Source organism: Myiozetetes cayanensis, unplaced genomic scaffold (assembly GCF_022539395.1).
Source record: "Myiozetetes cayanensis isolate MyiCay16 unplaced genomic scaffold, myiCay2020 scf9, whole genome shotgun sequence".
In the NCBI taxonomy this organism is placed as follows: Eukaryota; Metazoa; Chordata; class Aves; order Passeriformes; family Tyrannidae; genus Myiozetetes; species Myiozetetes cayanensis.
Window position 1 is genome coordinate 4,368,943 of NW_026088185.1, and position 26,404 is coordinate 4,395,346.

The 26,404-nt window shown below is 42.8% G+C and overlaps 1 protein-coding gene across 15 annotated transcripts in view; it reads left to right on the forward strand.

Annotated features, from left to right (window-relative positions):
• Positions 1 to 26,404, forward strand: part of UNC80 (unc-80 homolog, NALCN channel complex subunit) — a 120,939-nt gene that overhangs the window by 21,338 nt on the left and 73,197 nt on the right. For 6 of the 15 annotated variants that reach the window (XM_050339282.1, XM_050339276.1, XM_050339278.1 and 3 more), the window contains exons 9-22: positions 1,275 to 1,409; positions 2,063 to 2,285; positions 3,732 to 3,872; positions 5,824 to 6,092; positions 6,728 to 7,096; positions 7,862 to 8,008; positions 9,937 to 10,084; positions 11,491 to 11,639; positions 13,914 to 14,080; positions 14,787 to 14,888; positions 16,146 to 16,360; positions 16,885 to 16,991; positions 17,466 to 17,625; positions 21,753 to 21,925. In XM_050339282.1, the coding sequence (XP_050195239.1) occupies positions 1,275 to 1,409; positions 2,063 to 2,285; positions 3,732 to 3,872; positions 5,824 to 6,092; positions 6,728 to 7,096; positions 7,862 to 8,008; positions 9,937 to 10,084; positions 11,491 to 11,639; positions 13,914 to 14,080; positions 14,787 to 14,888; positions 16,146 to 16,360; positions 16,885 to 16,991; positions 17,466 to 17,625; positions 21,753 to 21,925 (2,505 nt within the window). Of the gene's footprint in view, positions 1 to 1,274; positions 1,410 to 2,062; positions 2,286 to 3,731; positions 3,873 to 5,823; positions 6,217 to 6,727; positions 7,097 to 7,861; positions 8,009 to 9,936; positions 10,085 to 11,490; positions 11,640 to 13,913; positions 14,081 to 14,786; positions 14,889 to 16,145; positions 16,361 to 16,884; positions 16,992 to 17,465; positions 17,626 to 21,752; positions 21,926 to 26,404 lie in introns of those variants that run through there. The other 9 variants (XM_050339283.1, XM_050339288.1, XM_050339284.1 and 6 more) reach the window with 7 other exon arrangements.

Below are 26,404 nucleotides of genomic sequence, written 5' to 3' on the forward strand. Positions count from 1 at the left end.
TGTGTATTGGATTTTACATGTGGCTCCTCCACAGCATCTTTAATCATATAAGCAAAATGGTTTATAAGCATACCTGTACTACAAACAGTGGTGAAGAGGAGTCTTACTGTTGTGTGTCTCCTCCATTCTTGTGCTGATAAAATTAATAGGAAAAATTTAAGGCTAGTCTTTGATTACTCTGAGAAGTCTCTGAAAAAAATGTGGTTCCCAGCATCCCAGTGCTGCAAACACTGTAACTGGTACTTAACATTTCAGCTGCAAAGACTGTCACTTTGCTTCTGATGGACATTTTTGTGCAAAAAAAATGCACACTTGTGTATTGCAGAGCTGGCTGCCTCTGCAATGGGCAGTCTGGCAAGGCAGAATCTAAACTTCCTGTACTATAGGAGTCGCCTCATCTGTCCTTGCCTTGTTGCTATCTCTGGATTGAAAGCAAAAGGCATTTTTACATAACCCAGTTGTTCAGCAGAACATTTCTGGTGGGACAGCGAGGAAAAACGTCATCTCCATTGGAAACAAGTTGATATTTAGGCAGAAGAAAATTGTCCTGTGGGAATTCGGTCAGGTCAGCTGCACAAACATCTCATGGAAAGTGGCATCGGATCTTTAATGAGAGCAGATGGCCAGGAGCTGAGTTTGTGCCATTTCTGTGGCAAAGCCCCTCTTTGCAGCGGGCAGTTGTAGTGGGTGTTGCTCAGTGCAGGGGGTGCTTGAGCGCTCTCTACTGAAACTGGGGTGAGTGAGCCTCATGGTTCTCACTGTCCTGAGACATTCTGGGATCGATACTTACACGAGTATGAACTATGATGGACTGGGAGCACTGTTATTATGAGTGAAGGTTGTTTAGTGATGTAGAAGTCTTAGGTTTCTTCTGTGAGTAAATAAATTTTTTTGAAAATCAAGTCTCTTGAAGGGACAGTGCTGCTTACTGCCATTTGGTTCCAAAATGTATATTTAAAGGTATATATTATTAAGGGCATATTCTCTTAGATCTTATATAAAACACTTCAAAAGGGGTAGCCATTGGGATTGCTCATCAATATATGATCATCAGCTACCCAGAGTCATACCTGGGTTCAGAATTAGACTCAAGAAGAACATGCCACGAGACTACACTGACAGAAAAGCCTGTGACAGAAATGTTAGACGACATAAATAATTCGGGGAGTTTCTAAATTTTGTTTGTTCAATTATTTAAATGTGTGTACTGTTTTGTTAAAGCTGATTGTCCTCTCCTTCCCCTTGTGCTTATTGTCTTCTTTTGGGAGCTGCAGGATCTTACAATGAAGTGTAATGAGGAAGAAAAATCACTAAGCGCAGAGGCGTTTTCCAAGGTTTCATTGACCAACTTGCGCAGACCAGCAGTTCCAGATCTCTCCACAGACCTGGGGATAAACATCTTCAAAAAGGTGAGTGAGAGAAAACTTTAATTTGCCTATGATTCAGCATGTCACTGTCCTGCTAAATAGCAGCTGAAGGTCTGCTTGGACTGTATATTCATGAGGTTTACTTGGAATACACATGCGTGCCATATGTGAGATTGAGGTCCCTTTCATGGGAGTTGGGTGTTATTACATAGGTTTTTCTATGCACATTGCAGACACAGTGCTCAAATCTTTATTCACATAGCTCTTCTGCTGAAACTGCATGAGTGGAGGGCACTCAAACAGTGCTGATTTTAAAATACTGGTGCTCACTTGTAGTTCCAGCTAAGTTGGTGAGTTCTTCTGATATTTTTACCTCATCTTAGCTCCAGGTTGCAACCATTCAAGACACCAGGCAGACTTTTGTGGATTCCGTGCATCTGGCTCAGGGTCCAGGAATGTCATAAAATTATCCAAGGGCATCCCTCCCAGCTGAGGGCAATACTAAGTTGCTGTAAACACTCACGTGATCCCAGCATGCAGATAGTTGCTAGCAGGGTAAATGCCCAAGATAAGAAGCTCAGAGCAGAAGGTTGTGCTTGGGACACACATCTGTGTTATCTTTTTCCCTCAAATGGCAGTCTTCCGTGGCTCAAAGCTTCTACTTGCTCCCATATCCCTCCCTCTTCTTCCTGCAGTTCAAGAGCCGCAAAGAGGACAGGGAACGTGAGCGCAAAGGGTCAATTCCTTTCCACCATACTGGGAAGAAGCGGCAAAGAAGGATGGGGGTGCCTTTCCTCCTCCATGAGGATCATTTGGATGTCTCGCCCACTCGCAGCACTTTCTCCTTTGGCAGCTTCTCTGGAATCGGAGAGGACCGACGTGGCATTGAGAGAGGAGGATGGCAAACCACCATATTAGGTGAGATGTTGTTGTATCTGCCCCAGCTTCTGTGTCATTCCTGTTGTAAACACCGAGAGAACAACAAAGGCTCTTTATTTCACTGTTCATCCTGTTGTCACCTTGGCTCCGATTGCAGCATGATACACCTGTTGGTAGAACTGGTGACTACTCACAGTAGACCTCGAATGACCTACGCCTTAGTTCACTTTTTCTCTGAAAACTACCATCTTTACTAGAATAACAGCTGATGTGGCAACCTGTAGGGATCACTGTGCCACTTGAATATGCCTTCCCTGAGTGGTAGCAAGCATTGCATGACTGCAGCTTAAAACAGATTCAAGGAATATTTGCATTATCTTCTTTAAAAAAAAGTATTCAAAGAGGCAGCAGTATGGTCACTAGGAGTATGGCAAAAATATTCTATTCACAGTCTTCCTCAACTGAATGTTGGATACAGTGTAAATAGGATACTGTCTCAGTGAGGCTTATGCTGTCTTGATATTGCAAAGAGACAGTTGTTTAAATCAAAAAATGGGCTCCTTCAAGCTTCTAAGTTCACTGAACAGTGTCTAGGCATTTTTTCTGTTTCACAGATTTACTCCCAATGTCGTAGATTTTTATCATGGCACCCTTTTGTAAAGACAATAGGCAACAAAATGATCTGCCATGCCAGAGCCTTCTCATTTTCACCATCTTAGATGGCACCATTTTGGAGAACTCCCCACTGGAAACATGTCCCTCTCTGGGACAGAGGAGAGTGGGCTTAGCAAGGGAATTTTAAAAGATTCATGTGTGTTTTGTCAATAGTTAATATACAAACACGTACAGATTTGTACAAGAATAACAAACTTTGTAAATCCTCGTTTCCATATATTCAGTGTCTCAAGAAGTTAGTTAAAATTTAATCCCTGGGACTCCAGATTCTTGCTGTGACTAAACCTACAGCTTTTTGCTTTCTGATGTCTTAGTGAAATCATATATTTCAGATTCAAGTCCAATGGCCAACAGATCCTGCCAACTTCACAGACAGTCCCCCTCTTTTAGTAGATGGGATTTGTATTGCATTGCATTCTTGAAAAATTTCCTTCGCCTTAGCACTCTCCAATCCTGAAATACCTATTTCTTTTGGACCAGAGTAGAAGAAACCAAATTCCTATACTCTGCCCCAGAGGGTGGAGTCCTACAGTGCTGACCAGTCTCACTTCCTTGAAGGTACTGGTGGTTGAGAATGTGGGTGCATGTGCTGAGGGGAAGACCTTGCAGAGAGTTTGTGCATTCAGTCTTTAAATCAATAAACCCCCGTGAGAGATCCTACTATAATGTTTGGTTCTGCTTTACAGTGTCCTGGAACGCCTTGACTTTTGCAGACTCCAGTCCTCCAATTTTTAACCTCAGCTACTGTGTCTTACCTCCAGGCAGCTCTCAGATGAGTAAACCAGATGTCCTTTCTTGTCCTCGCCCTAGGAAAGTTTACCAGGCGGGGGAGCTCTGACACAGCCACGGAGATGGAGAGCCTGAGCGCCAGGCACTCGCACTCCCATCACACGCTGGTCTCTGACCTGCCGGACCACTCAAACAGCCACGGAGAGAACACAGTCAAAGAAGGTAAATTTAACACACCAGGAAAGACTTTTCAGTGAAATATCAGCTCCAAGAAGCTGAGGAAGTGTCACTGTTTCCATATATGAGTATGTGACTAATTGATTTTTTCCTTTTTTGTTTCCATATCTTTGGAGTGCTTTTTGTTCCTTGTGGAAAAATGTTCCAAGCCTTTCATGTTTATCTGGTGGAGTTGTTAAAGCAATTGGCAGCCATCAGCAGGGAGAAGGCAAGGTTTGGTGTTTTCTGCCTTCCCACAGCACAGCACAGAATTTTGGGCAGAAACTTTGTATTGTTATCTTCAGTGGTTTCATGGGGTATTTTGTGGTATTTCATGCCCCTTTGCAATCCACAGCTGCTGGACTGTGCTGAGAATCACAGACTTTTTTCCTAATTCCCCTCATTCCAGTTAAAAGCCTGGTTTTGAAATTTACTCAGTCTCAAGAGAGGCTTCAGGGCCTGGGGATGACTGATTAAGGGATGAGGAGCACAAGAAGTGTTCTCCTCTGTCCTTCCAATTTTGCAAGGGAACAATGAGGGAAGAAACAGGAAGAGCCAGCAGATCAACACCTGGCACCGAGTCTGGTATCATCAGCAGAATTTTGGGGTTTCTGGGTTTGTTTACACCAGCCTGTTGGTGACAGATGAGCTACTCCCCACCCAAAGAAGGAAAAGGGTCTTTGCACAGGGTCTTTGAGCAGGGCTCACTGAAAGGGCTTTAACTGCATTTGAAGGGGGAAATGGTTGGAACAAATTTTCCTACTGCCATCTTTATTGTTATCTTCACCATACAAACTTCTGTGAATGCCATTAAAAAGTCACAGTTGCCAGCAAGAAATCCTCTGATACAAGCAGCTAATTCCTGCCCTGATCACTGACCAAATTGCAGCTTAGTTCAAGGTATTGCTCTTGGCCTTAGAACATTTCTCCTAATAAATAGTGCTAGTTCAGTGCTGGGAGGGTTGCCCAGGCTTTGAGAAAGTCTGGTCACCAGTCTGGCAAGTTCTGGCAAGTTGGTATTTGCATAATATAACCAGTCCATCACTGAGTCATTGATTATTAGATGTATGTTGTGTTGTTAATTAGAATACATTAAATATCTTAGGAAGAAGTTCTTTGTTATTCCATAGCCCTTTTACTGTCTGGCAGATGACAGTTTAACCAACCCTGTGGGACACATAGGGTCTTTCTACACTACTACACTGAGTGAGGGAAATTACTTACAATGTGGCCTGGAGTTTAGTGTGAACTGTAAAAACATAGTGAATCCTTGATAAAATTTGGTCTGTGTAGCCAACATGCTAATCTGAGCAATTTAAACTTGGCTATGTAATGAGTTCCCTTCTCTGAACATTGTGAACTGAGACACCACGGTACCTGACCAGACAGCTTTGCATTTTGGAGGTGGTTTAGACTGTCACAGGTATTATTAGGAACACCCTGCTCCATTTTTTTCAACTGGTGTGTTGAAATATTTCATATTGGTGTGACTTAGAAAGCTGTTCCAAATTGGTGCTGCTGTTCCCCTACTTTCACTCCTGCATCCAGCTGCAGAGTCCTTTTTCTTCACCTCACAGGGGCAGTGCTGCTTTAAAGACCAGGCACTGGACCAATACAGGGAGCAAAGCTAGCCAAATTCTAATCCCTCCTTTGGATTAGATTTAGGCTGACTGAGTTCCCTGATCTAATTAACTGACTGCTTGACTGAGATCAACTTAAGCTGCCACGGAACTGTACTGCTAGAGCAAAGTCAGTGTTGTTCTAATTTACACTGGCTTAAAGGAAGAAATGAATCTATCTTTTATCCCAGTACCCATTATAGTAATTAGGAACCTGTCTTGTCTTTCAGCATTGCAAGCTGCATTAAGAGGTGCTCCCTTTAAACACGCTCAGCCTCAGTCTTCCATTCCATAACTCTAGAGGTGGAAATTTACAGTAGCCCTTTTCCCCCCTGCAGTGCGGTCCCAGATCTCCACCATCACTGTGGCAACCTTCAACACTACCCTGGCCTCGTTCAACGTGGGCTATGCTGATTTCTTCAGCGAGCACATGAGGAAGCTTTGCAACCAGGTGCCCATCCCTGAGATGCCCCACGAGCCACTTGCATGTGCCAACCTCCCACGGAGCCTGACGGACTCCTGCATCAATTACAGTTGCTTGGAGGACAGAGATCACATTGATGGAACCAACAACTTTGTCCACAAGAACGGCATGCTGGATCTCTCGGTAATTGGCAAGAATGAGGAAAGCCAGGTCCCTCTTCTGTCCATATAGCTGTACCACTGAGATCAGGGTTTGGATGGGCTTTTCCTCCACCTCTTTATATGACTTCTCTCAGCAGTACATAAAGGTCAGTCAGATACATTTGTGCATATCCTAAAAATCTCCTCTGAGATCCTGCAACTCCTGTTACTCCTTGCAAGGAGCGCATGTGCATGTGGAATGCACACATCAAATCCTAAATGGTATAATGTAATGGCTGTGTTCCTGGGGCATGCACCAAATTCCCTATAAAATAGTATAAGACTGAGTAGCACCTTTCTTCTAATGGCACCTTAAAACTCACCTTTTCTGCTTTCTTCTTAATGACTTGACAGCTCCCACTACACTGAAGCAGTACTCTCAGGCTCACAGATGTCATCTCATGGTTTCCTTTGCTGCCTGACTGTGCCCAGCCTGTGGTTTCTTGTCTTACACCTAGATTGTAGGCTCTTAGGATTTAGGGTTGTATGTCCTTTGTTGGGAGTTTGTACTGTGCCTGCTGCAACGAGTCTCTGGTCTGTGACTACAGTTTCCAGGCACAAAATCGTACTAGGAGAGAAAGTAAACCTGAGTTTCAATACGATGTTTGGATCTCCCAGGTGGTCCTGAAGGCCGTTTACTTGGTGCTGAACCACGACATCAGTTCCCGGATTTGCGATGTGGCCCTGAACATCGTGGAATGCTTACTGCAGCTCGGCGTGGTGCCCTGCGTGGAGAAGGCTCGGAGGAAGAGTGACAACAAGGAAAATGAGGCCCCTGAGAAGAGACCAAGCGAAGGATCCTTCCAGCTCAAAGGGGCTGCTTCTGGTGGTTCAGCTTGTGGGTTTGGGCCACCTCCAGTTAGTGGAGCTGGAGATGGAGGAGAAGAAGGAGGTGGTGGAAGTGGAGGAGGAGGCGGAGGTGGAAGTGATGGAGGTGGTGGAGGAGGAGGAGGGCCATATGAGAAGAATGACAAAAAACAAGAAAAGGTTTGTATTGCTTCCCTTTACACAATTCCTGAAAGTACTGTAAGGTCTGTTAAGATTGACTATGCTTGTGTATGCAACTGCCCTTTTGTTTGCTCTCTTTTATTTTGCACCACAGTGACAAATTAATTTATTTTGCTCTGGTGCTCACTGGGGGTTCCACTGAGGAAAGACTGGGAACTCAAGCACTGTAACTACTCCAGAGAAGCAGCTTCCCAAAGCAAAATTTTTGAGCCTTGCATGGACATTTTCAATATCTTGTCAATTGTTTGAAACTCTCAATCACAATGATTTTTTTTGGGGGGTTCTTATTCATAGCTTATAAGGAAAAATAGAATCCAGTGTGCGAGCACATCTTCCTTTCTATGGCCAGAAATCATAAATTTTTCAGTATTGCTATGAGAATTGGCCAAGAGATGCTGTTGCTGACATCCAAAGTTGTAATTCATAGTAGCATAATACCTAAGACATTTTAAAAAGATGCTTGTTTTTCTACTCAAGCAGAAATTTTCAGGCAGGATTTTTTGAAGTGAGGGCTGAATGGTCTGCATAGCAGCACATCGAGGCTTCACATTTGTAGCAGAACTTTCTCATGGGAGCTGAAAGGGGTGGAGCTGGTCCCTAAACTTGAAAAATAAGTGGAGTAAACATTTCAACTCAGTAATGGAGTGTCTGAGAGGAGAAATGGACAGCAATTTGTCAAAATGTTAACAAAATACCGGTGGTTGTGCCAGGATTCTACACTGTCTTTCCCTTTGTGACCCTCAGGATGAAGGCCCATCTGTCAGCACCCATAGGCTGGCACTCACAATGCTGATCAAAATTGTGAAGTCCCTGGGTTGTGCCTATGGTTGTGGGGAAGGACACCGAGGGCTCTCTGGAGATCGCCTGAGACACCAGGTATTCCGGGAGAATGTAAGAGAATTAAAGCTCATTACAGCGTCCCCTCCCTGTACTTTTGGCATCATCTGCTGAGATTGCTGTCTGCCCCCTCTGTAGCTTTCTCTGTATTGACAGTAAATGTGTTGCTCTTTGCCTCAGCTCAAAGATCGTGTTGCAGCCCAGCCATAGCAGATTTTCAGCTATTGTGTTACCTTGCAACCCCTGGGGGGTGCCAAGTGCAGACCTGAAGTCCAGGGTGCTCCTGACCACCCCAGTGGATGGGTTGGGACAAATAGATGGGAGCAAATCCCCTGTGTGAGCTGGTGTAAGTAACTTTTCTCGTGATGTTACCCCAATAGAGTATGATGCTTACAAGAGGTACAGCTGTCTTGGGTTGCATATCTGAATCCAGAAGTCTAAGATGTAGGTACGTGCACCTTTCCTAATGGTGATTATGACTGGTTGCTGCGGGGCTGCTTCATGAGCTCCTGATAGCTGGAGTACACTGTACTTGCAGGCATGTTGGTGTGCTGCATAGGAAGTAGAAGACTCATGCCCTACTGAGGGGCAGGGTGGATCATCACTGTCGATTTCTTACATTTTCGGTTCTACCCGAGCTGAAGCAGTGGAAAATGCCCAGGATGTAGTCCAGACATCAAACTTTAGCCAGAAGAATTTATCTCTCTGCAATCAGTCTAATGTCCTGTCAAATGGGAGCCTTTCAAAGGCCTTCTCCAGCGTGTGCCTCCTCCTCACCTTTTGTGCTTGCAGAAGGGAGCATTTTTGGTGACTGTGATGAGAATTTACTAATCCCATGGTATGGTTGTGAACCAGGTGCTACACCATGGCTTTGGTTAGCCTGAGCCATGCCAACAGAGCTATAATTTAGTTCTGGGATCTGAGCTAGATGGCTCAGAGATGGACTGGTTGCTCTGTATCCTGCAGTGTTCTGTTAGCTAGGCTCCCAGGTACTGAGGAGACTGCAGCAGTGATGTTAGTTCTGGACACAGTGGGACAAGATGGGGGAAGAGACTCCCAGTGGTAACAGTATTCTGCTGCACAGAGCACTGGTTGAACAGGTACCATATTCATCACAATGTCAGTTGGACTTCTAAGATTGTGTTGTAGCTGAGTAGCTGAGCCAGCAAAGTGTTTAGGCCTATGCCTAATATTAAACATAAATGAATAGGTCTCTTGGAGCCAAGGTTTTTATCAGGCCCATTGAACTGAGGTGTTTATGGGAAGAGATTTTCCTAAGTGTCTAAGTCTGCTGCATTTTCTCTGCATTTGTCTGGCCAAACTGCTTTGCATGCACCATTTATGTTGTCTGCATGGACAATCACATGTCTGAGTTTATTGGGAAGTTAAACATCCTATTGTATGTAGCTGGAGAGTTCATGTTTCCCAGAGAGATGATAGTTTAGATTCTCTTAACTCCAGCATGCATGGGGTCCCTGTAGGATGGATAGTTTTGTGATAAGAAGTTGACAATTAATAGCTTTTAAATAAAAAGTTAGTGTTTTGCATTATATAAGTGGATCACTGGGTATAGGTGCCTGAAGTGGGTTGGTCTGAGCCAGAGGCTGCAAATCAGATGCCTGAGGCTGAGAACTGTTTCACCAAGGCACCGAGCCTTGACGGAGGTGGTACATTCCTACTCCATTCACATCCAGTGAGATTTCACTTTGGGCCTGGGGAGAGGAAGGGAGGCCTTGAGACGTGGCTGGCAGTGACTTCACCACCACCTCCAAACAGTGGCACCAATGCTGGTACACTGTCTCCTTGTGCTGAATTTATCGTTGCCTCCAGAGGTGAATCTGTCTTGTTACAGAACCTAAACCTTCTGGCTCCTTGGGAAGACTCCTTCAGAGACAGCACAACAGAGCACTGGCTAAGCGAGAACGAAATTCCCCTGCTCCTATGTAGTTTGATGAGGTGTTTTTTGATGGATATCATTGCAGGCTCAGAACTGCCTCACAAAGCTGTACAAACTGGATAAGATTCAATTCCGGCAGACCATGAGGGATTATGTGAACAGGGATTCCCTCAATAATGTGGTGGATTTCCTTCATGCTTTACTGGGATTCTGCATGGAGCCAGTCACTGACAGTAAGTATAGCTAGCCTCAGAAACTCTCACTTGAGTATTCCTAAACTATGCCATCAGAAAGAAGCCATACCCTTTTCCTCTAGAAAAAGAAGAAAAAAAAAAAAGTGAGTTGCTACCCTCAGAAAATACAGAGTGTATCTTTATCCAGATAAGGATAGTGTGGGTCAGGGGAGATCCAAAAACCCAGGGATCTTGCCTAGAGGTCTTGGGGCACCCAGTGCACCTGAGATTGAAGGTCTCTCTTTTGATTCATCCTACCTGTTGTTCATGGCTCTTCACAGAAAATATTTTCATGCAGCGATGCCTCAGGCAGGAAATTCTCTGCTTCATGACATGGTGCCAGCTGGAATGGCCTGTTTAATCCAGGTCTGAATGTAGATATAACTGAGCATTAAAGCTCTCTGTGGTGCCTCAGATGAGGCAGTAAACAGCAAGAACAGGCTGAGGGAACAAAAACAGGAAGAGACAGATGCACGTGACTGCAGTTACGAGTGTGCATGCCTGTGGGTATGTAGGGGGTTTTGTGTTTCTTTTTAAGTTCGAAAAATTATTCCAGGTGCTATTAGAACAACTAAATATTTATGCTTGGTCACTGCATGTATCAGCAGTTAACAATGACTGTTTACAGAGTAGGAATAGCTCCTCTGAAACACCAGGGACTCTGACTAGTTTATTAGCCTGTCTCTGATCCCAGGCCTTTCAGAGAAAGCATCAAAGAGTATTTGCATGTAGCCAGCATTTGTGAAGAAGATACCCAAAGGAAGTTTCTCTGCCTATTCATCAATTATTGACTGGCTCATGCTTTGAAGCGTGGCAGCTCGTGCAGCTCTCGAAAGTCTTTTCTCTCATCTCATGAAACTGGGATGTTTCTTATAATTGATGTAAATGTGTGATTCTTTTTTGACTCTTTCTGAGAGTTCAGTCTCCATGTGCACCTTGCAAGAACAACATTCCCGTAGTTCAGATGATTTAATTTTCATGGGTGTTGTCACTTTGCAGCTTAATCAAACATCTCTTGTCCTTTAGAACAGTAACTGGAAAAGCTGGAGGTATTGTTCAAATTTTATGCCTTATTCTGTCCGTCTGTAAATGAGAGATGGGGATAAAAGGAAGCCGGAGTGGTCCTGATCTTTACAATCCTTTTGTAAATATATATTATATATATATATAAATAAATAATAAAAAATACAAATATTTCTGGGATAATTTCATCCTTGTAATTTTTTTTACCCCTCACTTTATTTTTGTGGGGTGGGATTGTGAGAACTGAGCATAGGATATTAAGTGGGGTCATGTCCTCATCTCATGTATAATAGCAATAATAGTAATTCCTTTACATGTGTCTTTAAGCCATCTCTTTTAAACCATTCCTAACAAGAGGGCTTGCTTACACTTGAATTTCACAGACAAGGCTGGATTTGGGAATAACTTTACCACAGTGGACAATAAGTCTACAACCCAGAGTGTAGAAGGTATTATTGTGAGTGCCATGTTCAAGTCACTGATCACTCGCTGTGCTTCCACTACACATGAGCTCCACAGCCCGGAAAACCTGGTAAGCACTTGATTTCATGTTAACAAAGTTAGTTTTTCACTTGGGTGTCACCAGTGAGACTTTACAGCGAAGAATTTGCTCAGTTTAACCAAATCCCCTCGAGTGTAGGAAGCTGTGCAGTCACAGTTGAAATACTATGTAAATGCGATGCCCTTCTTGCATGCCTGCTTTGGAACTTAGCCAGAATAAAAGTTGTGTAGTATGAATTGCAATTTCCTCTCTGTTCAAGCAGCTTCTGTGTTGTTCCAAATGGATTAGTAGCATAATCTGGAGCGAGGGATTAATGAACAAGAAGGGCAATGGCATCCTGGTTTGTATCAGACGTGTGTGACCAGCAGGACCAGGGCAATAATTGTCCCCCTGTACCAGGCACTGGTGAGGCTGCATCTCAAATTCTGGAGTCAGTTTTGGGCTGCTCACTAAAGAAGGACATTGAGGTGCCATAGCGTGTCCAGAGAAGGGCAGTGGGGCTGGGAAAGGGTCTGGATCACAAGTCTGATGAGGAGCAGCAGAGCGAACTGGAGTTGTTTAGCCTCGAGAAAAGGAGGCTCAGAGGAAACCTTCTTGCTCTCTACAACTACCTGAAACAAGGGTGTAGTCAGATGGGGTTCAGTGTCTTGTCACAGGTAACAAGTGACAGGACAAGAGGAAACAGCCTCAAGTTGCACCTGTTAATTAAATTAGATATTGGGGAAAATTTCTTCACTGAAAGGGTGGTCAGGTATTGCCCAGGGAAGTGGTGAAATCACCATCTCTGGAGGGGTTTAAAAGATATGTGGATGTGGCATGTGGATGGGGACATGGTTTAGTGGTGGACTTGGCAGTGCTGGGTTAACAGTTGGACTCAGTGATCTTTAAGAGGTCTTTTCCAACCTCCGTGATTCCATGATTCTAAGACCACCACCAGCACAAATCCACTTCCAGCAAAGTCAAAGCCAGTTCACTTGGTTAAGGACCTGGTCCACCTGTGGCAGAGTAAGTGAGTTGCTGAAAAGCATTTCGGTAGATCTTTCCCAAGTTTAGACAAACATTCAGTTTTCCAAAGGAGGTTTTTTTCAATTTACCTGGAGAAAAGTAAGGTGCTGCTGGTTGTTGCCTATACACTGTCTTCCCAGAACAGTCAGTAAAGAGGATGCCATGAGCTCTCTTCCAAACCAGTGCCAAATCTAGCAGCTAATCTCAAACCACCTCCTTTATTATCAGAAACTGGGATTTCTCGTGGAAGCAACCAAGAAGCATCCATGTGCTCCATCCTTACGGCAGAGGTGTGGAGGCACTGAGGTGCAGCTAAAGGGACAGTAATGCTACGTGAGGGGAAGGAAGGGAAGAAGAAAAACCACACATCTCAAACCAACAGAGTAGTCTGCCTATGTCCAAATCCTCTTCTTTTGTGGATATTCCCCCTTGGAATGTTTCTTAGCAGAGATTAGGTGGTGGGATACAGAAAAAAAATATGGAAAAGAAAGAGCCTTAATCAGCATACCAGTTGTTTGTTGGTTTTCTGGTTGAGTTTTTTGTGGGGTTTTTGTTTGTTTGTTTGTTTGCTTGTTTGCTTGCTTTGTTTAGTTGAAAGCTGGTTTTGCAGTTCCTTGTTGGGAATTTTCAGAATAATCCAAGGTCTTTCAGGAAAGCTCACAGGGCAAAAATCAGGTCCTGTAAAACTGTTTCCTCCATCCCCTTGCCCTCAGATATAGAGGTGATTTGCACATCACAGATGCGTATGAATGTTAGAAATAAAAGAGTCTTGAATGTAGGAGTAGGTTGGGGAATGAGTGAGTCATTCCTCTCTCTTCCTATGATGTGAAGCTCATAGGAATGACCTAATAATGAAATAATGAAGAAAAATCCTAAGACACCCACTGGTTTTGAAAAAAAACATGCAGTTTTTTGCACTCTACTTCCACTCACATACACCTTAGATTTTTCATGCCTTTAGGTTTATGGCTCAGATGGATGGGATAAAACAGGCTTTAAGTCATTTTTGCAGGTCCCTCATCTCACAGCTGTTTAAGCCTCTGTTAACTCTCCATCTGCTGTATCCCATTGCAGAGCATGTTCCATAATATTAATAATGCTCCTCATTGTCTGCTTCTTCTGAGTGCACTAAGTGAGTTTCCAGCCAAAAAAACACAAACCCTGTACCTGGAGAGTATATAACACAACAGCCAGAGGAAGTAATGGCCTGCTGAAGTGCCTCAGAAAGTATTGATTCTCACTGCTTCTTCACAAGATGCAGACTGAATTAATTCTTTTTCATGATGCCTTGCTACAAAGGGCTTGTACTGCGATATCCGACAGCTGGTGCAGTTTATCAAGGAGGCCCATGGGAATGTGTTTCGGAGAGTGGCACTCAGTGCCCTCTTGGACAGCGCTGAAAAGTTAATACCAGGAAAAAAAACAGAGGAAGCAGAGCAGGAGCCAAAACCTTCTGGAAGCAAAAGGTGGGTGCCTGGCAGAGATAAGGTAAATAACTCATTTGCATATGGCTGTGGGACAGCCTGTACTAAACAGAAATGTAGGAAGTCCAAGGGCCTGTGTGTTTTATCTTGATAGCCTGTGTCAGTTCTTGATGTACAGACTTGTGCTGTGGCAGCAACCTCCTTTAAAATTTGATGAACTGGGACAGTAATAAATTTGCAGCAAAAAGCACTGACACTCTCATACAAGAGGCCTAAGAGAACAGTGAAATGGAAACACTGGGAGAAGGAAAGGTTAAGAGAACTAAGAAGCACAGTGTCAGTTCCAAAACGCTGTATGGACATAGTTTTAAATGTGCATCACATCCTTTGTGTTGTTTATCTGACAGGTAAACCCGATAATGCCAAACAAGGCCCAGAAGAAATCTAATCCTGACACTCTTCTTTATCAAAAACAAATTTCCTCCTGTGCTTTGAGATTTTTCATATTAAAATGTTGAGGAGAAGGATTAAGAAATTGGAAAAACTGAAAACCTCAGCTTTGCTTCTGTGAGCTGATGCCTTTTTCAGGAAAAAGAGAGAGAGACAGTAGGTTGCTAAGGAGAGAGTGCCTCTCTGAAGCTGCTTTGCTGCTCAGCAGTGCTGGTTTCCATGTCATGCAGCTTTGTATTAATGACCATGAGATGGGTCATCCATTTGCTTTGGCTGATGATTTATCTTGTCTTCATAGGTCCGAGGTGGGAAGTGTCATCATTGACAAAGGCCAGGCCTCAGCTGCCCCTGACGAATGTCGGAGTTACGTCTCAAGCCGCCCAATGCAAACCCCAGAACAGTAAGTAATTCTTGGACTGGTCATCTTCCTTCTGGGGTTAGTACAAGTGGGCAAGGCAGCAAAGAATTCTCTTTGGATGGTACAACACGTGGTTGAGTGTCTCCACAGGAGCTGCTGCAAACATCTAGGTAATGCCTTTTTCTCAATGCTGCCAACTGGGTGCACCCTGATATTGATGGGGAAACACCAGATATTTTCAAATTACAGTGCAGTAGACTTGTCAGTATTGCATACTATCACAGCTGTGAATAGGGTGTTAATTCCTCAGAGATGTCACCACAGCTGTTCTCTGTGCTTTGGGGGATGATTCTATTAATTTTCAACTTTCAAGTTGTTGCTGAGGGTCATTAATGCTTTAGTGAGAGCCAGCCCATTCCTGAGCTGCATGTAGTCTCCAAAGATTGCTGCATTTCTCTTTATCAGCACAGGTGCAATCAGCCTGTTGTTAGGCATTGCACGACTGAAATCTGTTATGTCCAAAGAATTCTGCCATTTAATATTGAAGTAAATTCAAACAATACTCTTAAGAATTTTAGAAAATTCTGTAAATGGCCACTGGTCCCTAAGTAGCTTTGGACAAGTCATTTAACTTCGTCATGCCTCTGAATACGTGTCTGTCTTGTTAAAGTAGATGCACTGCATGAAGACATTGCTTGCACAAGGACCCAGAGCTCTACATCATATGTTCTCCTACCTTAACTGAGCCTTGAAAGTCTCACTGTTGCTGAGACAGCAAGGATTACACAAAGCCCTTTACTGCTCTGCAGAACTGGAGCAAGCTGTTCCACTCTGAGCCCTGCCACAGCCTGGGAGATCTCAAGAGTACAGTAAAATATTCTGTCCCCATTCTAGTACTTAATGAGAACTGTGACTCCAGCAGGTTCACAAATGGCTGCCATGATGTCCTAAAGCTCTCTGGTACAAATGCTTGTAGAAAGTACCAGTGTCATCTTATCAGTGTGGGTCATTTTGACCTAAAGAAGATGATTTGCTTTTCACGTGTAGAAACTAAAAACTGGAATGACCTGTTCAATGAACAAGCTCTTCAAGGTACAAAGGATGGTTATACTGTGCCTTGAACAATATTAAGCATGTCGTCAAACTTGATTATATCCCACTGAAAAGAATATTTTTGGAATTCAAAATGAAACAAACCTCAAGGGATAGAGAGGGGGCCTATAGGAGGGAGTTCTCATACCCCTGAGCATTCAAACTTCACTGAAATGCAGTTCACGCTCTGCATCCCTTTTCTTCCAGTGATGAGCAAAGCCAGGGGGCCAATCTGGGACGGAAGGACTTCTGGCGAAAGATGTTCAAATCACAGAGTGCAGCGAGTGATACCAGTAGTCAGTCTGAGCAGGACACGTCCGAGTGCACCACTGCTCACTCTGGAACCACCACAGACAGGCGCTCCCGCTCCCGCTCCCGGCGGATCTCCCTTCGAAAGAAACTTAAACTCCCTATAGGTAAATGTATGTCTCTTTCTCTTCTATATACATATTGCATGTGCAGAGAAACACACATAGATATGTCTGTCTTAAGAAATATTGCAACAGATTTCCTTATTGTTCAAGTATATTGTGTGTTCTCCCAAGAGAAGCTGGGAAATGCTGCTCTCTCAGTTTTACAGAGGGGAATCTGAGGCAAAGGGAAATGCAAGCAATTTGCCAAACATAATGAGGGATATCTGTGTCAAAATAGATTATTGAATCTGTGACCCAATGTAGTAGGCTAGTACCTTAATCTCACGGGAACTGTTCCTCTCTGTAGAAGAGAAATATTCCAAATAGCATTTGGTAGACAGAAAATATATCCTTTACAAGTCCCAAGGCCTGGATTTGCATGGTAGTTTGTACATGAAGCAAGCCTTCCCCTTTCCTCCCGTTTTCCCATGCCCTAGCATGGCCACTTTGGAGAAATACGCTGCAATTGCTAATAAATAGATTCTGCTTGGAAGCATTTTTAGATTTGTCCTGAGTGGATTAATCTGCAACAGGGAACTGGTTGAAGCGCTCCTCCCTCTCTGGCCTGGCCGACGGAGTGGAAGATCTCCTAGATATCAGCTCTGTAGACCGTCTCTCTTTCATCAGGCAGAGTTCCAAGGTAAATGTCTCAGGCTGGATTGCAGAGAGCTTAGATGGGCAGGATCTGGCTGGTTTTAGCTGTCCAGGGAAACATTCTATTCAACATGGACATTGCAGCCAACAGGACTCGATCGTTGAAGTCTCCAGAGTAGAGCCATGGGATTTTGAACCTGGGCTTTTGTGGCTCATGGTGAAGACCAGGTTAAGCCTACACTGTACTGGTCAGTCTGCCTTGGTTCAATGAGAGGGAAATGCGGGCTCTGTCAACAGACTTTAGGTTTAATTGTTGGTCACACTTGTTCCTTCCTTGTGCTTGATCCATCTTGTGAAAGATCAATCCTTGAAGCAGAAAGGTTAAAAGGTGAAGTGCCTCAGCACACCTAAATCTGTGCAGACCCACCGGTGCTGCTGTGGCCTCCTGAATATAATTAACCAAGGAGACCAGGAGCTCGTGGTCTGGCACAGCCTGACCAACCCCTCTGTCTGTGCACAGGTGAAGTTTACTAGTGCAGTGAAGCTGTCAGAAGGAGGGGGGCCGGGAGGAGGCCTGGACAACGGCAGAGATGAAGAGGAGAATTTCTTCAAGCGTCTTGGTAAATGGCGCACCTGCCGAAGACACCCATCCAAGCTTCATCACACAGAAGAAAAAGATGGTTAGAAATCAGGGTTCTCATCTCCTTTTTTATTTTTTTTAATATTTTTTTAAAATATCTTTCTTTCTGTATTTTACCGCTTTCCCTTTTTTCCTGCTTTCTCTGTAGTTTTTGTATCCATTCTAGCCTTACCAAACTTTTTAGTCTTTGTAACTGTTTTCTTTACCTTCCTTCTTTCTTTTATTTTGATTTAGAAAAAAGCTCTAGTAATTTTTTTAAAAATCAAGACTATCCAAATAAATTATGCAATGCAACATTTGGGCTTTTTAAATCAAATTGAATTTGATCAATACACTTGAAAAATTAATGCTTGCTTCAAAGCACTTAGTTCAAAATTAGGTGTGTAAATCTTCTGTTGCCTAATACAACAATGGGTGTTCCATCAGGTTTTTTGTTTTGGTTTGTTTTTTTCCAATTTGTGACTATTTGACAGTTTTAGCAAAGATCTGCACAGAAATGGAAAACCCTGCACAAACCTTGTAATAATTATCTCTTTTCTTCTGTGTTTGCATGTCTAGTGTCTGCATACCATTCGTTAGGGATGCTGTCCCTTTTTCTTCACACACAACCTAACAGTAACACTCCTTTTCCTTTCCACAGAAGTACATTTAATTGCAATGTATTTTCAAAATTAGCTATGTTTGAAAAATGCCTTTATGAATAATACAAGGTCATGATATGCTCTGTTTTAAAATATCATGCAGTCATTCACATGCTCATGTCCTCAGCTCAGAACACATTCTTGTTGTCAGGGAGACAACTTTGTATCTTGGAGTTCTGTTACCTTTTCTTCCAGACAAACCAACCCAACGCGACTCCCAAAAACACACAGAAAGGAGTAGATTTTCTTTTTCGCCATGATTTCGGTAGCTTTACAGTGTGTTACATACACTGGCATTTTTTATTTTCTGACGTTACACTTTGACACCACATTGTTGTTTATTTCACCGTCATCTGTCTCAGACCTGCAGTGTAATGTGTGTAAGTCACTGTTCAGGCAAGTGATACCAGCAAAGTATGAGCATATCTTGCCTCTGTGCACTGGCCACCACCTGCCACTGCAGAATGGTGGTGGTTTTCAGCTAGCTCCTAGGTGAAAAGTATTGTTCCTTTAGGAGAATGCATCAGTCCAGCACCTTCTAGCAGTCTGGAAGTGTTCCCCTGCAATGGAAGGAGTTGGTTTCTTCGTCCACTGCTTCATGCTAAAGTAGGTGTGAAATACTTCCACCATATTTCCTCCCAGTTCTCACTGGGAACAAACAACTGAGGGGCAGTGAGTTCTTTATGGGCTGCCACAGCTGTTTCTGCTGTGCTCCTGTGAGATTCCCTTCATATTTTCTTCTGGGAAATAATTTTTTTTTCATCTTGCTAACGCAAGGGTGTTTAGAGTCTGTAAGGCAAAGTATAACAGTTAAAGACTTGTGTCCACAAGGATCTCTGCTATGCAGTGAAAACCACGTACCATTAGCAAAAATATCAGAGGACTTGTACAGGTGTGTGCGTGTCCGTGCTTGCATGTGCACAGTGATGTTGGTGTGTGGCCTTCTCAGGGTAAAAGACAGTTTATAACCCAGTAGAACAGCGACAGTACGGAGTGCTTTCAAATTTCCAGTACCTCTGTGTCTTCCACACAGATCAACAGGTTTTCTGTGCTTATGGAGAAGAGAATAAAAGCTTGTTGATGGTGGATGGACATACTGTTAAATCCCTCAAGGTCTGATCCTAAAGCATTAAATTGAACCTCTTTCTGCCTTTCCATTCTTGTCATTCATGGTGCTATGCCATTACTTTGCTCATGTTTTTCCATGTGGTGTTTCCTCTTGTGTTTTTGGGTTTTTGAACACAGTAGACCAAATTTAAAAGAAAATGGAGAGAACTGAAATACAATGCAGTAAAACATAATAATAATAAATGTAGAATAATTTGTCACATCATTTATGAATTGTAACCTTCATTGTGATAAATCATCTGGACCACTGGGAATTCTGTGTTGGATATGTATGTAAGCGTGCATATGTGTGTGTGTATCTGTATGTGTGCGTAGGTATACATATATATACACATAAATGTATACACATTCATGCATAAAAATGTGTATTTTAATGATCTTTTTACCTATACTAGGAACAAAGCATACATACAGAAGTGAGTTGCAGTATATTTGCATGAGACCCTTACCATTCCTTTGGGCTCTTACTGAACGAGTTGTGAGAGAGCACAGAAGTTGTCAGGGTGTTCAAGGGACACCCTTGTGGGGGCAGAGCTTCGTTATCCTATGTTAGGAAGTCATCTCTGCTCTCTGGGTGAGGTCATCTGCAGGGCTGAGTTACTGGAACGTCAGGTCAGTGAGGGCTACCCTGCTCACAGCGAGGCTACTGCAGGGTGGGTGTAACAAGAGACAATCTTGAGTTGCCTCCAAAGGACTCTCTTGCAAAGCTTCAGCAAAACGCAGAGGCTGGAGCTGCAAAGGGCTGCAGTGATAGTACCACCAAGCTCAGATGGACAAAGCCTCTCCTGGATCTTTACAGTGGGGGTTAGGGACATGTTAGGGACATTCCTTAGGCAAGTTTCTGTTCTTTGTCTCATACAGGCACAGCCCTAACAGGGCCCTGGGTAAGAAACAGTTGTTTGTACCTCAGATGAGTTAGTGTTTAAAAGAGTCATAGCAGGAAGGCTCAGATAACAAGCTACAGGCAGGAAACAGGAGGAGTTGGAAGAAAAGGGTGTTTGTGACTGCTCACATATGTAAGTGTTCTATCTGTTCTTTCTACTTTGTTTGTTCCATTTCAATGGAATATTTTCCAACATGGAACATGTTGTTTACTGGGAAACTATGTGAAAGCTTCACTGGAGAGAGAAAAGCCACAGAATTTGTGAACAAGTCTCTTGAAATTTGATATACCTCTGCCTTCAGGGGGAAAATTAAGATCTCTATTGTAATTTTCTGTTGTGACTTTTGTTTGTGGTACTTAAGTGCTTTCCAGGTAATTCTGGGGAGTGTGATCTCAAAGGGACTTTGAGTTTCAGCCATTCTTCTTTCCTGAAGAAGAAGTCACAAAGTCCTATAGATCTGATGGTTTGACTCTTGTCCTTCAAATCCATGTTTAAAACCAATCTTGAATTCTCCACTCAGTGTTCTCTTCTTCAGTGCTTTATCCTTTAGTATTCTGTAAGCTTTTGGGCTTTCACATGTAAATAGGGAGAGTATTATGGATAAAGACAAAAAGCCTGGAAGCTGACTATTCTGGTTTTGACCAGCCACTTTGAAACTACTTTCCAGATTTCTCATCTGTGTCTTTCTACCATTCTCTCAACTCTGGGTACCAACTGCATAATGATTTTCTGCATTTGCTGTTTATTGGGATTAGTTGATTTATCATGTGAACTCTGTACATGGAGTTTAAAATCGTGCTTGAAAGCAGCCCTGGAGTGGGATGCTAGCTTCATTTTCCAAAGGAACTCTTATTAGGGAACTTTACATCCCAAAGAGTGCAAGACACTCTTCAAGTGAGAGAAGCTGGAATGATGATGATGATACCTAGAAGTTGAGTCCAGTATCACTTTGGGTATTCTGGTAACTGCAGAAGATGTACACCTAAAAAAAAAGGACAGTACTTGATTGTCATGTAGAACATCTACAAAATTTACTACTGATTTTTCTGTCCTAGTAGATGATCTATTACTAAATTGGTACATGGGGAATAAGGTTTATGCATGCTCCACTTTAAGGTAAACTTAGAGGCAATAGAGAAGTAAGGTAGGACATTATTCAGGAAAAACAGACAGTAAGCAAGATGATCTTTGTTAAAGTGGTGGGGAGGAAGGGCCACATCCTGGTTTGCCTATGTTGAAGTAGGCTCCTACACTGAGGATGGTGGAATTGTTCTGGGCAGACATCAGTATAACCAATGCCAGAATCTGACTTGCTGTATGTCTGTTTTGTGGAAGTCACAAGTATTCTAAAAATGCCCCTGTTATCTTCAAGACAGCACATCAAGGTGAGAAAGGGATTTAAACTTAGACTGTATTCATCAGGATTTTTGTCTGACTTTTTTTTATTGGTGAGAGACTGTGTCCCCTTCTCTGTACCCCTCCCTGCATCCCCGCTGTACTCTCTACCTCCTTAGGTTGCCATAGCTTTGATGATCACTTGACCTCCAACCAAGAAGGAGGAAAATCCAAGAACGTTGTGAACCTGGGAGCAATCCGCCAAGGCATGAAGCGCTTTCAGTTTCTCCTGAACTGCTGTGAACCAGGCACTATCCCTGATGCCTCCATTTTGGCAGCAGCCCTAGATCTTGTAAGTCCTTCATTGCTCTGTTGTTACCTGCTGAGTGAGAGCATGTGCATATGCTGTGGTCCACTATCAGTCATTAACGCTTTTCATGCCCACCCAGAAAGCAAGAAAAACATCACAGCAGTGCCAGCTAGTGGTGCTGGCAGTAGCTGGACCTTTAGCATCTATGACTGGATGAGTTTTCAGACAAAATGGATCTCTTTTTATTACATGGCTCCCTGTAACTGGATTATTGCTAGTGCAAAGCTGTTATTGTTGACTTCGTACTTTGCTTGCAGCCTTTCTGTTTCTTCTGTTAGTGTCAATCTGCAGAATAAGCATTGAAGACTAGATAACTGCTTGGAGAGGCACAGAAATTCCACTCAGGAGTTCTGACAGATTTCTAAATACATTAAGCAACTGAACTATTAGCCAGTCAGTGGAAAAAAAAATAAAATGTCAGAGGGTGCATGCTTTCATGCATTTATGCAGATATTTCTAATTTGCAGATCCAAATCACAGAGGTGACACAATTCAGTCCCTTCTTCCTGATACTGTCTCTTCTGTATCTCCTTTCTTCTTTTCCTTGCAGCTGCTGTTTTAAAACAGTCCCTTCCATTTGTAAATCAGTGGCCATCAGCCAGGGAGGTTCTGTGACTGTGAGGTGCTTATGTGACAAACACAAGACTGTGACAAATGCAGCTATTAAAAGCCAGCCAATTATTAGCAATTTCTCTGCATGCTAGTCTTCTACTTCCTTCTATGTTTGGATGTCTGCAAGCTGAGAAAAGATTGAAAGCTGTTGTTCGCAGAGCATCCATGTGCTCTCTATCATTGTCTTCCCAATGCCCACCTCTCACCTCTGTGACTGTTGTGCTGTTTGTGCTCATATTCAGTTTTTTTGCTCACTGCTGGAGATGTCAGGCTCATGGACTCTCCCTTCCTGCTACTGCTGTGCCTTGAGCTGTGCTGCCTTGCCTGCTCCATAGCTGTAGGGACGTTGTACTCTGTGCCCCACTGCTTTGTCCCTTTTTCTTAACCTTGCATCTTTAGGCTGCAGATTTAAGCACATCTCATTAATGCTTGTCCCAAGTTGCTGTTGCTATCACTTCCCTTCTAGCTCTACTGTTTGGACTGGTCCCCATCCATCTTCCAGTACACAGGTGTTTTCTTCACTAGTTCCCATTCTTCCTGTTGGAGATTGTTGTTCCTCTGGGTGGAAGCCATGGAAGCGGTGGCTGATAGAGAAGCCTGTCTCATGCTCTCACAGTCAGAAGTGGTTCTTACCAGTCAGGGTTGCAGGGAGCTTAGAGGGTGGTTTGGGGGGATAGTCACACCTGCTGAGTGTGCTTCACCCAATTTCATTCTGCAAGGCTGCCAGGCTGCCACCCTGTTGCAAATGCTAAAATAACACAGGGAACGTAAGGTGCATGGACAGGAAGGAGCTCATTTCTAAAAACTGTCACCAAGACCCTTCTGGATGTGCTACTCTGTGTGCTAATAAATCAGATGATAAAAGAGGGGTTGGACGATTCTGTCCCTGTTGCCTGTAAATGTCTTGCTTATTTTTTATATTTGCCAAATGCTTAAGTGACAGACCAGCTGCCTCTGTGCCCATGTATGAAGTCAGCTGGAAACTACCAGTCAGAATGAACTATTTGAAGATGCCTGTCTGACTTCCAGAGCTGGCTTTTACAAACTAGAATTTAACTCTCTCTCCATTCCACTGAATGATGCAGAAGACTTTGGTAGCAGAATTTCTAAAAGGTCTGCAGCTAACGATGAAGGACGCCTTTTATCAGTAAAACACACCCAACAGAAAATATTCTGTTTTTTTAACTTCTGTTTTCATGCTTTTGAAGTAGTAGTTTGAATCAGGTCTGATGCAAATGAAAAGCTTCCTAAGTCGTTATATCCAGCCTTGCTTCTAAGGCAACCTTTAAAAAAGAAAGGTGAACAGATCCACTTTCAGTTCTTCCATAAATTTTTAAGCATGCTTTTTTATGCATATTTTCAAAATTCCGTTCCTATACCAGCTTCAAGATCTTTGATCAGCCTGGGTGCCTGTACAGGTTTGCCACAGTGAATTAGACTAGTATAAGTGACTCAGGTGGGGAGATACCAGCTTTCCTCTGACTAGTTTAATGGTGTGTGACATCTATCACCATTATATTTCTCCAATAAGATGTGTAAGCTGGTCTGTTCTAACATGTAAATATTTTATCCTTGCAGAAATGCCATAATTTTACTGCTTTCTGTCAGGGTTGTGTTTGAGATGACCTACTAAGTATTGGGACAGCAGAAACAAAGTCTAAACTGCAAAAATACTTGCCAGTATCCTGACTTCATGTCACTCTGGGTCTTAGGCAGGCCCAGTTGTTCCCAGTTGTCCCTGTTTTTAAGGCAGAAGTATTTGTCCACAGGAGGGCACATGACCTGGAAGAAAATCAAAGATTGCTACAAACAGGTCCCCAGAGTAAATGACTCGGAACAGAAACAAGGAGCTGTGTCATGGATTGTACTTAACCATTTTTAGATATAACCAGACAGATTGATTGGTTTTGATTGCCTCAAAAACATCGACCTGATGTTCACAACCTGTCTTCAGTATACCCGCTGAGCTACTTTTCCTGCTACTTGTCCTGCAAGACTTAACTTGTGGTTAGGCAAAGCAGAGCTGTCCAGTCAGCAGCTTTTGGGAGTACTTGAATTTACTTTGCTATGTTGTGCCTTTCTTTTTAACTTGAAGAGAACAGTGTAAAGAAATTTTTGCTCAAAATGCCATGCAGAGTTTAAGAAAGGAGTCAAGAAAATTACCACTGGTTGATTACTCTTATAAAATTTATTGTTCTTGAAAACAAATCTGGACCTTAATGCTCTGCATTCATAAAACTGCAGAACTGGCTGTATGTAAACATTAATGTGATGCTGTAAAATTCCAAATCCATTATGTATTTGGTCCCTCCCACCCAGCTCATTTGCTGTTTAGAACAAATCAGGCTATGTGTTGAGGTGCTCCAACATGAGGACTTAAAATGTTGGATTTCTTAATTTCATGTCAATTTATACAGTAAAGAACAATTTTCAAAGAAGAAAGCAGTATGGTAGATCTAATATTAAAAGTGGACCTGTGAACAGTTGCAGAGGCACGGGCAGGCTTGTGAGAGTATTGCTGCTGTGTCAAGTTTTGACAGTGACCATGGTAACTTGTGTTCTTTTCAGCTATGCATCACCTGCCTGATTCATTTCTCTCCATTTGTGATATGTTTCTCTGTGATGTGAATCCATCCCTGTCCATTCTGTCACATCTTCATCTTTCTCTTGCTGCTGCTGCTGCTTCAGGTTTCTCAGAGCCTCAGGTAAGCAATCACAGGGAGCTTGTGCCCCACGATATTCAGAAAGGCCTCCTTCAGGCAGGAGGTCTTTTCAGTGATTTTTAATTTGGAACTCCTGCTCCTCCCTTTTACCCCCCATCCTACATATCCTCCTTTAATTATAGTAATCGACTGCTTTCATAATGTTTACAACACATACCTTTAAGAATCCCACGTGCTAAGAAATTGTGACTTTACCACTGATGAACTAAAACTAGGAAGAGACTTAATGCTGGGGCTTCATCTGTTCATGCATGTTCATAGTTAAAGTTTTACTCTATGAGAATAAATAAAATCCTTACCTATTCTTTGTTCCATATTGCATGTGAGCAACAAGTAATTTGAAATGGTTTTTTCCAGGTGCTAGATATTAGTTTTGGTTTTGGCTGTCTGTGTCTGGCTTCAGATTTCTGCCTCCCTCATCAAAACAATGGGACAGCTTTTTTCTTCCAACATTTGTATAAAATCTGAACAAAAAGCTGCAAAACGATATTCTGTCAATAATTTCTTAAATCAGTTCCAAAGCTTTAGGAGCATTGGTCTAAAATTTCTTGCTTTCAGCTTTTGATTAAAGCACTCTTGGAAGCACTGTTTAATAATGTTCCATGGTCTCAGGGCATGTGTATTATTGATAGACCACAGATGATGAACCCTCCGTTATAAGTAGATCCTGATCTGTTTAAATTATTTCATTAAAGCTGCCAGCATCAAAATGTATGGAATACATGTTTGTGCTCTGTGAAATCCCTGTTAGAGAAACTTTCAAAGCTAGCTTGTAAACTTATTGTATTCTTAGTTTTATCACCTGCTGGCTAGGAGTGTTTTTGGTTGTGAAAATTGCAGGAAGAGAGCGGGAAATTAAATGGAAATTAGGAGAACCATTTGCTTTTTAGTCATTTTCCATGTCTGTAAAGATACTATTTTTGCAATTGTAGACTGGCTGTGAAGAAAGCTCCTTCCAGGGTCTAAACTACTCTTTAGGAAACAAATTACAGTGTCCATTTTTGAACATATTTGAGAGTTGCAGAAGCACTCTTTTGGTCTAACATTTCTCCCATTAAAGAAAAGTGGTCTTCGAAGCCAAGGACAGGAGGATTTTCCTCTGGAAAATAATCAACCCTTCAAAATT